Source organism: Entelurus aequoreus, linkage group LG08 (assembly GCF_033978785.1).
Source record: "Entelurus aequoreus isolate RoL-2023_Sb linkage group LG08, RoL_Eaeq_v1.1, whole genome shotgun sequence".
NCBI classification, from domain to species: Eukaryota; Metazoa; Chordata; class Actinopteri; order Syngnathiformes; family Syngnathidae; genus Entelurus; species Entelurus aequoreus.
The window spans coordinates 17,429,777-17,447,558 of record NC_084738.1 but is presented as its reverse complement, the minus strand read 5'-3'; the positions used below and the strand labels follow the sequence as shown (position 1 = coordinate 17,447,558).

Genomic DNA, 17,782 nt, shown 5'->3' with positions numbered 1-17,782 from the left:
TCTAAATTTAAGATGGGTTAGTTGTTCATACGTAATTATGTCAAACATTGTTTAATTCTACTTAGACAGAATATTAGATTGTGTTGTACCTGTTAGCTAATGTGATTTCTGTGCCCTATACCAGGACGAGTCCTCCTCTAGTGACGATGACGACGACGATGAAGACTGGGGCTCTGACACAGTGGACACTGGCAGTGAGAGCTCCGATGGAGGAGATGGGGTAAATGCATCTCTTGCCATGGTCTTCCTCAAGAAGTAAGTCTGAACAATTTAAGTACTATATGTGGAACCTGTGCTTTGATCATGGTCAATATGACGTCATCATATAATTTGCATAATCATCAATGATGCATGTATTTTCTTTAAAAAGGCTAAAAGAAGTATGCATATATTTAAAAACTAATTTGTGTTATTAGTATTAACATATTTTTTCTTATATCATTATGCTCTCATTTAGATTTTGTGTTGCTTATTGTACAATATAACAGAGGCTAAACTATACTCTGCCCTCCCTTAATGTTGAAATTTAGTTTGCCAGATATCTATACAGTCCATGAAGTACCTGTAAATCTAAGCACACAAAGAAAAGTACACCATTATACACATGTAGAACACATACATGTAGGATCAATCAATCAATCAATCAATGTTTATTTATAGAGCCCTAAATCACAACTGTCTCAAAGGGCTGTACAAGCCACAACGACATCCTCGGTACAGATGTAAATTAATAATACAGTTTGGTGTAACATGAAAGTAGTACATTTTATTCAGGATGATGGTTGTCTTTTATGCTAAAGTACACTGGACCAGTTCATTGACAGGCTAACAAAAATGAACAGAACAAATTTGTACATTCATTCATTTTCTATACCACTTATTTTCATTACGGTCATGGGTGTAAGCTGGAGCCTATCCCAGCTGACTTCGGGTGAGAGGCAGGAAACAGCCTAGATTGGTCGCTAGCCAAATATAGGCAAACAACCATCTACTGTCACATTCATAACTATGGACAATTTAGAGTCTCCAATGAACTTAACATTAATATTTTTGGAATGTGGGAGTAAGCCGGAGTAAACCCACAAGCTCATGGGGTGAACATGCAAACTCCACACAGACATGTCCAAATTAAGTTTTGAACACGCACAAAGCATAAGATTAGACGTTACTGTCAGTAGTGTTGTCAAAAATAGATTAGTTTTAATGGGGCTTGAAAAAGAAGTGCCAACTGCTGAGTGCCAACTCCGTTCGAGGGTCGACCAGGTGCGCAACCAGCTGTAGTGCCTATGCTGACAGGCGGTTCAGATGCATGTTTTTCAAAACAAAGGAACTTTTTTATATTTGAGATGTTTTTCAAAGCAATTATGGCCAAAAGTGCATAAATAATAGACAATATGTTATATATATTCATACATTGCATTGTTTCTCACAGAACATTTGTTAGTTAAGGTGGTGTCTCTCCACCTCATCGCTGCCAATAGACTACAGACCGCAGTGAAGTAGGCCGGCTCCGTCGCGTGAAGAAGCCTACAATTTTAGGTTGTGTTTTCCACTCCATTTGCTGAATGGCGATATACGGTATATATTCCGATATTTTTTCTGTTATGTAAAAACAAAACACAAAACAGTCCTAGGTACCTGAGATACTAAGTATGTCATTATTATGAATTAGTAAGTCAATATTTTGACTTATTAATTTACTAAGTCAAAATAATGACTTACTAAGTCAAAATAATGATTTATTAAGTCAAATTAATGACTTACTGTAAGTAAGTGTTTGCAATAAGCGTTTGGAAAAAAAAAAGAGTTAAAAGTGGGCCCACATGCTCAACTCATCATGCTTAATTTATTACAGCATTTGGGAAGCCTGTTGTTGATTTTATCAACATGTGATAGCAGGGACCCTGCCATTCAAAACTAGGCTGCTACATTACTAATGATTAATGTAACTATAGCTGAAAAAATAGTACAATAGCAATAGGAGAGACTATTCATCCCTGAACACCGTGGAGTTCATGTCGGCTTTATGATGCAGTTACATTATTATATAAACTATTAGAGACAGCTTCAAGAAACTCTTCATTTAACATAATGTTGTTTTTTGCTGCTTAAAAACAGCTCAATCAACACAGAAAAAGGTCAAGTGAAATAACTTAGTTGTTAACTATAGGTCAATAATGCTTGTCTTCCTATCAGACAGACAGGGCTTTGCTGTCCGTTTCATGTGGGGCGCACACACACAACAGCTTGTTAAGGCGTTAGTTTAGGCGGTGGCTCTTTGTTGTTAAGGCGGCTGCCTTAACAAAGCGCTGCAGGAAACCCTGCATTGTATTACTTAAATTAGTTTCCACATAAAAAAAATGTTGGGGTGTGGCAGCTTTTATTTTGCCGTGGTGCGGCGCCATGATCAATTAAATGTAGGGGAAACCCCGACTCCTTCATATCGACAAACTCAAGTCCTCTTGTTACTAAAACGTGCCCGCTTAAACTGGCATTGTCATACAAGGGCTACCACTTTTGTGGTAATTTTGTGAAATATTGGTCAGATTATGTTGACATGTATTGTCAACTTCCTCTTTATCTTTCAGCAGCATGGAACAATGACATAACTATCGTCTCCTTACACATCACTGAAACATGCACACTGTGACTTCCTGTTAAGTGCAAAAGCAGTGAAAAGTTTCAAAATAAAAACACGGCAGTGTTGATTAACCTTGATTCTAACACAGCAAATAACAGAATGTACCCATTTTATATTAATTTAGATTGTTGGCCACCGAAAGAATGTTTGCATGTCAATTACTGCATAAGCTCTGTTGGATAAAGTCTGAAATATTATATGACGAGAAATATTGGTTTTGAGGAAAACCATGTCAAGGAACAACCACCGGTTAAAATATCTCAGTCATATTTTCCATATATCTGGCAAAAGTCACAAGTAAATGTGCAAGCAAAGACTGGTTTTGATTTTAATACATTTTTATATTGGCATGAGTCAGGTAGTCCAAGGGGCACTGATAGTAACGTGCTCCACTGTACTATTCCCCAAACTATGTTGACTACTCTTCTTTTGTGTATGAGGATAAAGGTGTGTCATTTTCTCTTATGTGGTGTTTCTTTGTGTTCAGGGACAAGGGGCCTGACAAGGGTGGTGAAAAGGTTGGGAAAAAGAAGAAGCTCAAGAAGAAGGAGAAGCTGGGGGAGGAGGCTGAGGAAGAGGGAGGGGAGGAGGGCGAAGGAGGCTGGGAGAAGGTGAAGGGAGGTGTCCCTCTCGTCAAGGTAAAGACAACTTGCAAACAAGCCTCTTTTGAAGGTAACACCCATAGTTCAATACACTTATTGTCACGTGCACGTTGTTTTAAATCATCAGGAGAAGCCAAAGATGTTTGCAAAGGGCACCGAGATCAACACGACGGTGGTGGTGAAAAAGCTCAATGAGATTCTGCAAGCCAGAGGCAAAAAGGCCACAGACCGGTAACCAATCTCATCTAACTCACCATTTCTGAAGGTTCAGTCTCAATTTAGCACTGTATCAGGGATGTAACGATAAAAGGTAATAATGATAACTGTGGTAAAACTCGACGGTTAGTATTACCGTTTTAAACTTAAAATTATCGAAACACTGTGATTGATATCCGCACTTTGAGACACTCACGGACCAACTAGCTCTAGCTCACTAGCGAGCTTAAATGCTAACATTAATACAAAACAAATTAGCAAAAAAAAAATGAATGGGGAAAGCCCCATTAAGAAACAATATACCCCAATCTAAACTTGTATGAACACATTGCTTTCTAAGCAACAAAGCTATTCAATTGTGTACAATGAACCTACCAACTGTGTTTTCTTATATAAAACAATAACAATACCGGGATAATTTTTGTCACAATACCATGATATGACATTTTTTTGTTGTTGCATCCCTACACTGTGCATGCATGTATGTTAGGAATTTAACGATAAACGGTAATAATGATAACGGCGGTAACATTTCCCTACGGTTAGTATTACCATGTTAATATTATCGAAAAAATGTGATTGATAACCAGTGTTGGGACTAACGCGTTACTGTAACGCCGTTAGTTTCGGCGGTAACTAGTAATCTAACGCGTTATTTTTTATATTCAGTAACTCAGTTACTGTTACTACATGATGCGTTACTGCGTTATTTTACGTTATTTTTTATGTAGTATCGGCTAGAAACAAAAGATCTGAGTGTGTTTTATTGCAGCGCTACGGTGTTGTTCTTCTGAATCTCTTGTGTCACACGGAGGAGGCGCGCTGTGTGTGGGGAGGGAGGGAGGGGAGGGGTGCGCGCAGCAGCATTCGTGAGGGAGGGGCGGAGGCAGAGAGAGCGAGAGAGTTGTTAACACGCATGCGTCGCCAGGCTCAGGTTTTTATCAATAGATTTATCAGATTTAATTTTTTATTATCTATAGCAGGGGTGTCAAAAGTGTGCCCCGGAGGCCATTTGCGGCCCACAACTAATGTTTTAAAGGCCCACAGCACATTCTAAAAATACTATTAAAATAAACAAAAACATAACAAAAGTGAAATAAAAAAGCTTAAAGGTGAAATGTAATTTAGAAAAAGTTGCAATGTTGACTAATAAAACAAAGCTGTTATTTTTCCTTTTAAACTGTCATTGCTCAAAACATAATATTGAATCAAAATCAATGTTATTATGAATTATAGTACACACACTCTGTCAATTCTCTTATATACTCTTTCATTCTAGACTTCTAGAGTGTTTGATTATCACATCACTCTAAATGTATAGAATATAAAGTTCACAAACATAAAGAGGGATCCTAGTGGGCCAGGCCAATATTTCCTTATCTCTAAACTAAAACTGGGGAAATGTGTAGAGTGTTCTGGGCTTCAGACATGATTTTATTTCAGAATTAGAATTCCTTGACAGAAAAAACGCCTGGTTAGGCTCTGGTATGTAAAAATAAAGTTAAAGTACTTATTTGGTTTACAGCTATGTTGTTATTTTGCTGTTTGTTACTTATGTATGTTATGTTGCAGCTATTTAAAATAGTTTTGTCAATTTGTTCTGGCCTGAAATAAGTTGGACCTTTGAAACATATCTTTGTCTTTGTGTGTTATATGTAGACCTTATTGCTTAGCAGAGTTCAGTGATGCAAATGCATGTCAAGTTGATCAACAGATTGTATTATTCTCCAGTGTAATAACAGTACTGAAATGAAGGCTAAAAGGGCATTAATGGGAGCTTTAAAAAAAAAAGAAGGAAAAAAAGTAACTAAATAGTTACTTTTCACAGTAACGCATTACTTTTTGGTGTAAGTAACTGAGTTAGTAACTGAGTTACTTTTGAAATAAAGTAACTAGTAACTGTAACTAGTTACTGGTTTTCAGTAACTAACCCAACACTGTTGATAACCACACTTCGATAAACGTATGTACGGACTAGCGTTAGTTTGTCAGCTAGCTTAAATGCTAAAATGAACATTAACGTCTTTCCACATAAAGAAACGTCAGTCCCCAATCTAAACCTGTATAAACACACGCAACTAAGCTATTTACATTAAACATAAAGGCTGTGCTGTCTTAGTACAACGTTATTCATCTATACTCAACAGTATCAGGTTGACACAGACGGTGTCCTCAACAGGAAGTAAACTTGCGTCACGTCAGATAAATCGGAAGTGAAGCAAAGTGAACACCTATTTTGCATTTAATAAAAAAACATTCTAAATCGTTAACAAATTAAAATGGATGAAGATAAACACATATTTAAACACTCAAAAAAATATGGCTCTTATAAAGCCAGAACAATTTTTAATGTTTCTTCTGCCAAGAAAGTATATTGTGTGTTTATATTAGTCATTAAAAAAATAAAATAATAAAGATTTCAGTGTGTGTGTATAAGTACTTTTTGAGCTCATTCAACAATACCGCAATGATGATAACTGTGATACTTTTGGTTACAATAACCATTATATGAATTTTCTATATTGTTAAATCCCGAAATATGTTTAGTTACATCCTTAATATATGTATAGTGAATAATTTATAATTTTCTTGTCTTATCATTGCCAGGACTGGTCAGATTGAACTGCTCAATGCCCTGGCAACCATCTCTGCAGAGAATAACCTTGGTGTAGGAGTGACGGTCAAAATTAAGTTTAACATAATTGCTTCGCTGTACGACTACAACCCCAACCTGGCAACCTTCATGAAGGTACGAAGACTGTCGCATACACGTCGTAAATATGACCAACACTTATCTCATCTACTAAAAACATATTTAGTACGTAAATGTCTGTCTTTCTTTGACCATCTCTATCAGCCGGAAATGTGGAAGAAGTGTCTGGAATGCATAGAGGAGCTGCTGGACATATTGTTTGCCAACAAGAACAACATCTTCATTGGGGACAACATTGCAGAGGACAGTGAGAACCTGGCCATCATAGAATCTCAGGTATCCCTCATGGGCATTATTCAACCAAGTGTGATCTGATAATTGTTGTTTTGCATGCATTCTTACATACTTAATGTGGCTTATCAGCCAGAATGCAGAAACAATCTCAATCTAATTTGATAATATGATTTGTTTTTATGCCTTTCTCAGCCTTTCAGGGTACGAGGCTGCATCTTAACTCTAGTGGAGAGGATGGATAAAGAATTTACTAAGATCATGCAGAACACCGACCCTCATTCTCAAGGTGAGCAACATATTGAGTTTTTAATGTAAACTTAAATTATCCCTCTTTAAATAAGGGGGAAGGTGATGTTTCACAAAAGTACATTCTTCTTTTAGAATATGTGGACAATCTCAGAGATGAAGGGCGCGTTTGTAGCATCGTGGACCGTCTCCTCAACTACTTGGAGTGCCATGGCACCCCGGAGGACATTTGTCGCGTCTACTTGCGGCGAATCATGCACACATACTACAAGTTTGACTACAAGGCTCACCGGCGCAGTCTGGGCATTCAGGGAGAAACAAAGGTGATTTAAGGAAAATCTGTTGCCAGGAAATACGCTATTCAAAGGAATTTATAGCCGTTTTCAATCTGAGATCCCACAAAATAGACTCATCCGAGTTGTAACGTAGAGCTGGCATTTATTTGCTTGTGCCTTTAACGCAGAACTAGAATATATATTAAAACAATCTGCAATGTAGCGAGGGATGGCCGTTTTTCCAATGCAAAAAATGTTGCTAGCTTCACTTCAACTGGCATTCATAGTAAACAAAAATAGAATTTTGTGTTTTTAACTGGCAGAGTTTGTAATTAGACTTGGATTTAGACAAATTTAGACTTAGACAAACTTTATTGATTCACAAGGGAATTTGTTCATCAAATTAATCAAAATGGAAACTTGCTGGGAAAGCATGAATTTGATCTTGATATGAACTAGGGCTGGGCGATATACTGGTACTATAGTTAATACCGGTATATTTTAGAAAGTGGTATATATTTAAGACAGTACCGGTATTTTTGATGTGCCTTAGTTAAGGCTGTTTGATCTTCTGCGCCTGACTTGCGATCACAGGGCATTCCTATTTGGCTCATTCCCGCATCCCGAGGCTTCTCTGATGACGTACTGTGACGCGCATCAAACTTTTTTTTTTTTAAATATGGGGCCGCAATGCCGACTTCTCGACTCCCGAGTTATGCAGTGCTTTGGACAGCGACTGCTTTTGGCGATTGGTGAGTGACTACAGCTTTATTTACACATGCACCAATTTGCTTTAGAACCTATATCTTTTGTTGGAAGCATTCCTTGTAGCGAATTTGTCACTAATCTTATCTGTTGTTCACTTCTGTTAGCGACTTATCTCTGCTGCTTGCTCGGTGTGTCAAATGTTTAGCTACACGTCGTTTTAAAAGTGCCTCTCCCCATAGCCTGTGACTGTAGTTTAGCGGCTGGGTGGCTGAAAAGTAGTTTTGAACCTTAACAACCTGCATCTTTCACCGCAGTGAGCGAGTAGAAGCTCCATCTATCCCGCGCACAAGTGTGAGGCTATAAACCTAACGTAAATGAACGAAACTGCTTTGACTTAGTAACAGCAAATTAATTACTTTATAAGAATAAACAACATATTACGTTACTACTTACAACAAAAATAATCTGAGTCCTCAACACTGCTTATCTAGTCGTCAAACACTGAGGCAACCTTTAGCGATGTCTTTTTTTTTTTTTTTTTTAAGATATCTGTAAGTACCGTTTACTAAAAATACCGCAATATCAGTTTTGGTCCATATCGCCCAGCCCTAATATGAACACAGCTTGTAATTGATCATGATTCGACTATGAGATATATATGCCTGGTGTCACGCAGGACCAACAGGACCAGGAGGAGAGCGAGGGCGAGGACAGCGCCGTCCTCATGGACCGCCTCTGCAAGTTCATTTACGCCAAGGATCGCACTGACCGCATTCGCACATGTGCCATTCTCTGCCACATCTACCACCACGCACTGCATTCGCGATGGTACAAAGCCCGCGATCTGATGTTGATGAGCCACCTGCAAGACAACATCCAGCACGCCGACCCACCAGTGCAGGTGTGCACAAAAGACAACACAGCAACGCGCCGTGGAATCTTCCAATGTGCTAACTTTACATCGTCCTCTTAGATCCTCTATAACAGAACCATGGTCCAATTAGGCATCTGTGCGTTCCGTCAAGGGATGATCAAAGATGCCCACAATGCCTTGCTGGACATCCAGTCATCAGGCCGCGCCAAGGAGCTCCTGGGTCAGGGTTTGCTTATGAGGAACATGCAGGAGAGGAACGCAGAGCAGGAGAAGATTGAAAAGAGAAGACAAGTCAGTCTTTACAAATATAATAATGTGTTGTGTTGGCTTGTCTGATCATCACTTGTTTCCCTCATAGGTGCCGTTCCACATGCACATCAACCTGGAGCTCTTGGAGTGTGTATACCTAGTGTCGGCCATGCTACTGGAAATCCCCTACATGGCCGCCCATGAGTTTGACGCTCGCCGCCGCATGATCAGCAAGCAGTTCCATCATCAGCTCCGAGTGGGAGAGAGACAGCCACTGCTTGGTAAGGCATTTTGGCCTTTTTAATTGTTGCTGTTTTTTTTCCTGAAAATGTATTTGGTATACTGTGGAAAATAAATCTGATGTTTGGAATTGTATTGCCCAATGCCTATAGCCTTGATGCTGGAGTTTAGACCATTGAAAAGTCATTTGTAGAGAGACTTTCAACAGCAGTTTTAATGCTAATGAGCTATTTTAGATTCCTCCGTGATGGGGAGTGCTCTTCCAGCAAATGGTGGGTAACAAGTGGTGATGTGTGCATGTAGAAGGATGTTTTTCTCTCATGTCATGAAATCACAAAACTCCAAAAGGGAGGCAAATGCATGAGAAAGATACATTTTTGCCCACATTTCAATCTTTTTTTCCCCATGGTCCAAAGTAAAAATGTATCAATGGGCTGTAGGCAAAACATAGCCTGGCAAAGCATCAAGAGTGAGGAGTTAAGTCCCACACAGACTAGGGATGTAATGATGAATGGTATTACAGGCCTCGAATTGTACTTTCTAAGGTCAAGGCAAGTGTTGCCTTAAAGGAGGGCTCATATCTTAGGCAAACATTATTTTCGAGGCAGGGGCCCCAAAGCATTCATATATATATATATATATATATATATATATATATATATATATATATATATATATATATATATATATATATATATATATATATATATATATATATATATATATATATATATATATAGATTGTGTGTGTGTGAATGTTGAACATAAGTCGGCTGATGTAAACAATAATGGAATGAAAACTGCATGGCGTTTTATATATTCGTTTATACACAACTTTACTACAAGTTAAGTCATACACTGTATGATACTATTTCAATTTATTGACATTTGATTATTTGTATATCATATACTTGTGTGTGTGTGTGTGTGTGTGTATATATATATATATATATATATATATAAACATATATGTATATATATCATATACTTGTGTATATATATGTGTGTATGTATATATATATATATATATATATATATATATATATATATATATATATATATATATATATATATATATATATATATATATATATATATATATATATACATATATATTTTTATATATATATACACAAATATATGATATATACCTTATACATATATATTTATATACCGTAATTTCCGGACAATAAGCCGCTACTTTTTCCCCTCGTTCTGGTCCCTGCGGCTTATACAAGGGTGCGGCTTATTTACGGCCTGTTCTTCTCCGACACCGACGAAGAGGATTTCGGTGGTTTTAGTACGCAGGAGGAAGACGATGACACAATGATTAAAGACTGACTTTTCATATACCGGTAGGCTGGTTATTTTGATAACGTACAGGCGAGCACTTTGTATTACTTTGCACCGTTGTATTATTTCTACTCTGCACGAATGCTGTTCGCCATGTCAAAGATGTGAAAGTTTGATTGAATAATTTAAAGATTTATTGTTAATAAATGGGACGCTTTGCGTTCCCAAACAGTCATCTCTGTCCCGACAATCCCCTCCGTGGTAGCAGGAACCCCTATATACTACAGTAATTACACATCAAAACCCTGCGGCTTATAGTCGGGTGCGGCTTATATATGGAGCAATCTGTATTTTCCCCTTAATTTAGCTGGTGCGGCTTATAGTCAGGTGCGGCTTATAGTCCGGAAATTACGGTATACACAAGTATATGATATACAAATAATAAATAAATCAATGATAAATGGGTTATACTTGTATAGCGCTTTTCTACCTTCAAGGTACTCAAAGCGCTTTGACAGTATTTCCACATTCACCCATTCACACACACATTCACACACTGATGGCGGGAGCTGCCATGCAAGGCGCTAACCAGCAGCCATCAGGAGCAAGGGTGAAGTGTCTTGCCCAAGGACACAACGGACGTGACTAGGATGGTAGAAGGTGGGGATTGAACCCCAGTAACCAGCAACCCTCCGATTGCTGACACAGCCACTCTACCAACTTTGCCACGCCGTCCCCTAATAATAATAATCAAATGTCAATGACATTTTAGATAGTATTGATGTTATTTGAACACTGATACAGTTTGCAGTTGAATAAAGGACGAGTGAGCATCCCAGTAAACAAACTAAAGACTTTTTAAACAAGTTGTGACAACGTTCACGACACATCGCCTGCTGCATGTTTCCTGACGTCATTAACTTTTAGTCACAGCAGCTGATGGACGCTGTACTAAGAAAATAAAAGCAACATCAAATAGTTATCTCCTTCGCTGTATACTTTTAGTGTGGGGGCAAGTGCATCTGGGGACGGCGTGGCGAAGTTGGTAGAGTGGCCATGCCAGCAATCGGAGGGTTGCTGGTTACTGGGGTTCAATCCCCACCTTCTACCATCCTAGTCACGTCCGTTGTGTCCTTGGGCAAGACACTTCACCTTTGCTCCTGATGGGTGCTGGTTAGCGCCTTGCATGGCAGCTCCCACCATGTGAATGTGGAAATACTGTCAAAGCGCTTTGAGTACCTTGAAGGTAGAAAAGCGCTATACAATTATAACCCATTTATTTATCATTTATCTGTCGCCAATATTGTCCACACCGGTTTCCATCTAAAAACAACAGTGCGCACTTAAACGCACGCCGGGAAGCGAGGGAAAATTACGTTAAACCAAGCGCTTGGCTCCGTTTACTCCGAGGGGAAATCTCCGGAGCAAAGTCTGTAGTTTGTCTGCCATGATTATCAAGCCAAAAGACGATAGAATGCATTAACAAATGACGGATTTTCGTTAATTAAAAAAATAGACAGAATTACTAACCGTCGGGAATTTTATCGCAAATTATCATTATACCGTTTACCGTTACATCCCTAGTCAGTTAAAAAGTAAAAAGTCAAGGGTGGTCACGGCATGTTCTTGCCGTAGATGCTGGTCAAGGGCACTTGCCGCGGTTGCTGTGGTTAAATTCGAGCCCTGGTATTATTGATGACGGCGGTAAAACTCCCTAGAGTTACTATTACTGTTTTGAATTAAAATTATCGAAAAACCGTGATTGATAACTGCACTTTGATTAACTCACGTAATGACTGGCAGCATGCTAGCTTAAATGCTAACATGAAAACAATAGACATTAACAATTTCCCTATTAAAAGGGAACTGCACTTTTTGGGAATTTTGCCTATCATTCACAATCATTATGAAAGACATGAAGACGGATGTTTATTTTTTTATGCATTCTAAATAATCAAAAGATTGCTTACAAGCTGAGCCTATGGGAGCCGCTCTATTCTGCTTATAAAACCCTTCAAAACATCCAAACACCTCAATTAAGGTTTTATATACATGCTGTAAGTATATACTGTATGTAATGTAGTAACAAACATATTTATAATAACATTTAATATTTACGTACTTTGATCAATTTAAGCACAAGCGGCACGTTAATTTCCAAAACACATCACAACGTTCGCTTTTTTTTTTCCAACTGGATCACTGATTAAAACTCACTGCAGGCTTTATGAGAGCATAATAAAACATCACTTACTGTCCAAGGTTTGCTGTCAATAGGATGCCGACTGCTAGGATGTTCATATATTCCCATTTAGATGAAGAATGACTCATAATCCTCGCGAAAAAAAGGGGGGTGAACCCAAGCGTCTTTCCGTGTCGTTCTCGCTATTTACGGGTCTAAATTGGCTGTCAAAATGTACCAGCTTGTTGGAATACGTCCTCATATTTCTACTATTCCGGTGAGAGGCATGATTTATGATCTAGAATAAAGTTTAACGAACAAGGAAGCAGCTCATCAGTTGATCATGTCAACATTAGCACACAAGCTCCTGATCATGCCGCCACCTGGGTTAGCGCTTATAATAACAATATCACTGATACTTATATATTATATTTAAGTCACGAAATGTAAATAGAGTATTGTTGGCGCTTTTTGGATAGTTATTTATTGGGTTTTATGGGCGAAATAGAGGACCCCCTATTGGCTCTGCTGTGAATAGACTTTTATTTACATTTACGAGTTAGAATGCATAAAAAAAATAGATCTGTTGGCATGTCTTTCACAATGATTGTGAACGATAGGTAAAATTCCCCCAAAAAAGTGTAGTTCCCCTTTAAATACATTGCTGTCTGAGCAACTAAGCGGTTAAATTTTACTTATTACACGATGTGCTCTCTAAGTTTAAAGTGATTGTTCTATACTAAGAGAAATACAAGACAGGTGTTTTTACAACTAATGCAAAATAGTTGGTTTTTCTAACGGTGTGTCTATTTATTTTAGTTATTTGATGATTAAATTTATTTAAACTGACTCAATAGATTTCATTGTGTGTATAAGTACTTTTTGAGCACATTTAACAATATTGTGCAGGGTTTCGACTAGACTGCAAAGATATTTGTGTTGGTGGCGGCGTGGTCCCATGACGTCATCTAATAATTTGCTATGATGATGTATAACTTTTTTTTTTAAATGCTCATAAAATGTGTATATACATTTAAAAACAAATGTATTATTTGTTAGTATTAACGTGTATTTTTTTATCGTTTTGCCATATTTTCAATGTTGCTGCTTATTCAACAATGTACTTTTTTGAGATGTTTTCAAGTTTCTAGAGAGTTTGAATAGCTTTTCTTATTAAAAACATCTAGTAACAAATCTAGCATCTTTTTTTGTTGTTATCATAAAATGTACTCATGTTTAGAGACTTTTTCTGTCCCTCAATGTCCCTGACGAAAGAGGCGAGCTGCAGCGAGCATGACGTTACACTTGCTTCGCACTGTTGCTCCAGTTAGACTTTCTCTTTTTAAAAGCCGCCACCATCCTCTTAAAATGTGCACATTTTGTGGATGGCTATCCGCGGATATATCTTGGAGTATATTGAAATTACATCTACATTGCAGACATGCTGACTTCGCTCCAGACAATGTTTGTGTTTTGTTTACATCCGGTTTCGTCGGCGCAGTTTTCAGTAATAAAAGTATTTTTCCAGTGGTTGAGTTTTCGGTACATCACTTGTCAATAATAGGCTATATATATATATCAATTCATACTGTAACGACCAGCTGGTGTTAATGTTTTATGTTTGTGTAGTTTGGATTTGATGTTAGTTTTTCCCATGTTTGCAAACACATCGTCCGTGCCTGAAAGGTGATTGGCGGAAAATGAGGAAGTGTTGTGTGTTGGGGGAAGCGCGGCTGTGTTTTAACGGGATGTTAGAGCTGTTGGAATTGTGCCGTTTGTTATCATAAGATTGGATTGATTAAAAATAGTGTCAGACTTTGTGTGATTTTTTTCTGGGGGCTACAATATATTACTTTAATTTGTTTTCAAGTTAAAAAAACCCCACCATATTTTCAAGGTGTGGTGGTAATGAAAATGCCATGGCGACGCGCCACATTCAATTACATTAAGGGGAACCCTGTCGTGATAATGATAACGTGATCATTTTGGTCAAGAGATTGTGATAGGAAATTTTTATTTTGTTACATTCCTAATACAGACATAAGTATGGTAGTAAATATTGTCATGTTTTATAGATGGCAACTATTTAGCCTTGCGGACATTCCATCAATGATTGTGTGAGTTTGAAAGAGATCTGCATGAATATGGATTATATTTTGGAAGCCACCCTTTGGCAAACAAAATGACCAAATTTGGCCTGTGGGCCCCAATTTGGTTACCTCTGCTTTAGAAACACTACTACACTATTAAAAAGTATATTTTGCATCATAAGGGGACCGTCAATGACTTGCATTTAGGTGATCTTTTGCTTCGCCGCCATTGGGTACTTTTAATGTCAACAAAAATACAATTTATCTTTATACATGTGCCTTACATTTCCTGCTTTGTCCACCATCCAGGACCCCCAGAGAGCATGCGGGAGCATGTGGTGGCAGCCAGCAAGGCCATGAAAATGGGAGACTGGCGCACCTGCCACTCTTTCATCATTAATGAGAAGATGAATAGTAAAGTGTGGGACCTGTTTCCCGAGACACAGCGAGTGCGAGAGATGCTCGTCAGGTTGGTACATAAACCAACTCTGTTGTTGTATGTTTTTATTTGCATTTTGTTCACTTTCTGACTCTTCTATGCTCCATAGGAAGATCCAAGAAGAATCGCTGAGGACGTACTTGTTCACGTACAGCAGCGTGTACGACTCCATCAGGTCAGCTTTTACACATCCATTCACTCAATAAAAACAGCAACCTTTCTTCAATTTGCTGAATGTGTCCTCCAGCATGGCGACGCTCGCCGACATGTTTGAGTTGGAGATTGCTACAGTTCACAGCATCATCAGCAAAATGATTATCAACGAGGAACTGATGGTAACTCTTCCTGGCTTCCTCCTGACTTGTAGAGCTCAGAAGTGTTAAGTAGTAAACGCAATGCATTCTGGGTCTTGCTGGCTTCTGAATAGCTTATTTACATGGTTGAATGCAAGTCTTTTTTAACAAGTTTAAAACATAGCACTAACATGCAACATCAGTAACTGCCACAGTGGTTGTCATGATCGCTTCAGGGAAGAAGAAAAATATTTTTTTGAGATTTTTGTCATTTCCAGCATAGAAGCAAACCTAAAGAAGTCGGGTTAGTGAGCTAATGAAGAGAATGAACAACCTGGATAGGAGCCGTGAGACGATCAAACATGACTTTTAACACCATCACTTGGTACATGTTGGTGTGTTCACTGCATTTTCACAGAATGTTTAATAAAAGCCTGTTTTATTCTATTGCGCACGTAGCATTTAGTAAGAAGTTAGCATCAGCTAAGCTAGGTGCGAGCTACCAACAACGCACAGTATTTTGGAAAAAAAAGCAAGACCTATATTAATAGATCAATAACTGAGAAGACCTTAAATATTTCCTACATCAATGCACACTGTGTTTCAGACTTAAAAAGATATTTACCTTCAAACAAATTTCTCCAGGAGACATCACAGTGACAAGTACTGGTGATTTACCTCTGAAAGGACCAATGTCTTCTCTTTCTGATGTAAAATTCCGAGGTCCTGCACCCACCCAAAGTTGGTTTGCTTGTGAGTCTTTACCGACTTAGCATTCCGAAATGGCCTGGATAAAAACTGACATCATTGACGACTCGGGCCACTGGCAGCTTGCTCATGTCTATTGGACGGGCTCATATTGATAAAATCCACCAATTTTACTTATTTTTCGGGGTCACAAGCCTTTGGAAAAGGGACCACTTTGTTTTGGTACGATCCATTTTAATCCAGTTTGTTGCTCTCTCTCACATTACCACGGTTCAGTAGTAGGCCGTCAAGGCCAGCAAGGCTTTTTCTGCTGGCCTAACATAAATCATGATCATAAATTGATAAAAGTTACTTATTTTGAATTTGCTTTCCCTAAATATATAAAAGTATTTATCGTATTCTCCTTTAGCCTCCTTTGTTGCTGTTTTATCCAATCAGAATTCAGCTAGCTTGTTGCCAGAGCTGTATGAAATCTGCAGAAGGCCTTCTGAATCAGCAGTGCGGCGGTCTGTGCAGTGTCGGTTAACAGGGCACCTACAGTTGATACAGTTGCGATAGCCAATCAGATCACCAGTTGTTGACAGTAGGCCTCCCTACGTTGCCACACGTTGAACGTGACATAAACGCCTCCTTTGATAGGATACTCACTTGTGACTCACAAGTGAGTATCCAATCACAAGTTGTAAGTTGCAAAAGCAGGAAGCGCAATGCAAATCAACAGAGCCCCACCGGAGCCACACTTTGCTAATAGGGAAATATGAAATCTACTTGCTTTTTTAACCCACGATGGCCAAAGGACAGCAAAACGTTGGTTAGTTTGCAGATATATACTTGCAAAGCCATTTTCAAGAAGGATATTTCAAGAGAAGCTACATCTCTTGTGACGAGGTCGGCCGAACTCCGAGCTAGATAACCTGTCCCAGTCGGTGAAATGGTTTACATGCCGCTTCCAATCGAATCACTCGGTACCCCTGGGTTACAGCTTCCAACGAATGCTGCAAATTGTGAGTTCAAATATTTAATTACATTATTTTTTCAGGTTTCATTTGTTTTTACAGTTATTTTAATTTTGACATTACCATATAGAGGTATGTTTTAATTGCTGATGCGGGTTTATTGATTTTTAAATATGCTGGAAAATAGCCCATTTTGTTCAATATTGAGGTGATTCAATGCAGAGTTGTGCACAAGTATGGTTCTGTATGGTATTTCTCCAGCCGGGGTTATGTGGTGACATAAATTATGGTATTATGAGAGGTATTTATTAAAGTCAGACTAAGTAGGACATCACTGAAGGCCTAGGTGTGAAATGCATGACCCGCAACTGCCTCGGGTACAGTACAGCCAAGTAAACAAAAGCTTGGACCAGCAACAATGGCTACCCAGCCCCCACAATGCATTGCAAAATCATGTGGCCTTTCAAACCCTGTGGAAAGGGCTGCAATCGTTTGTATTTAACGCTCCCTTCTGTGGCAGGCTTCTCTGGACCAGCCCACACAGACGGTGGTGATGCACCGCACAGAGCCCACCTCCCTGCAGAACATGGCCCTGCAGCTGGCTGAGAAACTGGGCAGCCTGGTGGAGAACAACGAGCGTGTCTTTGACCTGAAGCAGGGCGTCTATGGCGGCTACTTCAACAGAGGTTGGTTCCAATTACCCATCTGTGTTTTTGCACTCACCACTTGTACACTCAGCCGTTGCTAAAAGTTGTTAATTGGTTGCCACTTGCATTCCAGATCAGAAAGGCGGATATCAACAGAAACAGTCATACCAGAGAGG

The 17,782-nt window shown here is 38.7% G+C and overlaps 1 protein-coding gene across 1 annotated transcript in view; it reads left to right on the top strand.

The window, feature by feature from the left end:
* Positions 1–17,782, top strand: part of eif3c (eukaryotic translation initiation factor 3, subunit C) — a 28,008-nt gene that overhangs the window by 9,747 nt on the left and 479 nt on the right. Inside the window, exons 8-22 of the mRNA XM_062055764.1 lie at positions 125–255; positions 3,129–3,279; positions 3,371–3,474; positions 6,067–6,208; positions 6,317–6,448; positions 6,599–6,692; positions 6,788–6,975; positions 8,312–8,536; positions 8,609–8,800; positions 8,868–9,039; positions 14,873–15,032; positions 15,112–15,177; positions 15,250–15,337; positions 17,480–17,645; positions 17,740–17,781. Coding sequence (XP_061911748.1) covers positions 125–255; positions 3,129–3,279; positions 3,371–3,474; positions 6,067–6,208; positions 6,317–6,448; positions 6,599–6,692; positions 6,788–6,975; positions 8,312–8,536; positions 8,609–8,800; positions 8,868–9,039; positions 14,873–15,032; positions 15,112–15,177; positions 15,250–15,337; positions 17,480–17,645; positions 17,740–17,781 — 2,053 coding nt within the window. The remainder of the gene's footprint in view (positions 1–124; positions 256–3,128; positions 3,280–3,370; positions 3,475–6,066; positions 6,209–6,316; positions 6,449–6,598; positions 6,693–6,787; positions 6,976–8,311; positions 8,537–8,608; positions 8,801–8,867; positions 9,040–14,872; positions 15,033–15,111; positions 15,178–15,249; positions 15,338–17,479; positions 17,646–17,739; position 17,782) is intronic.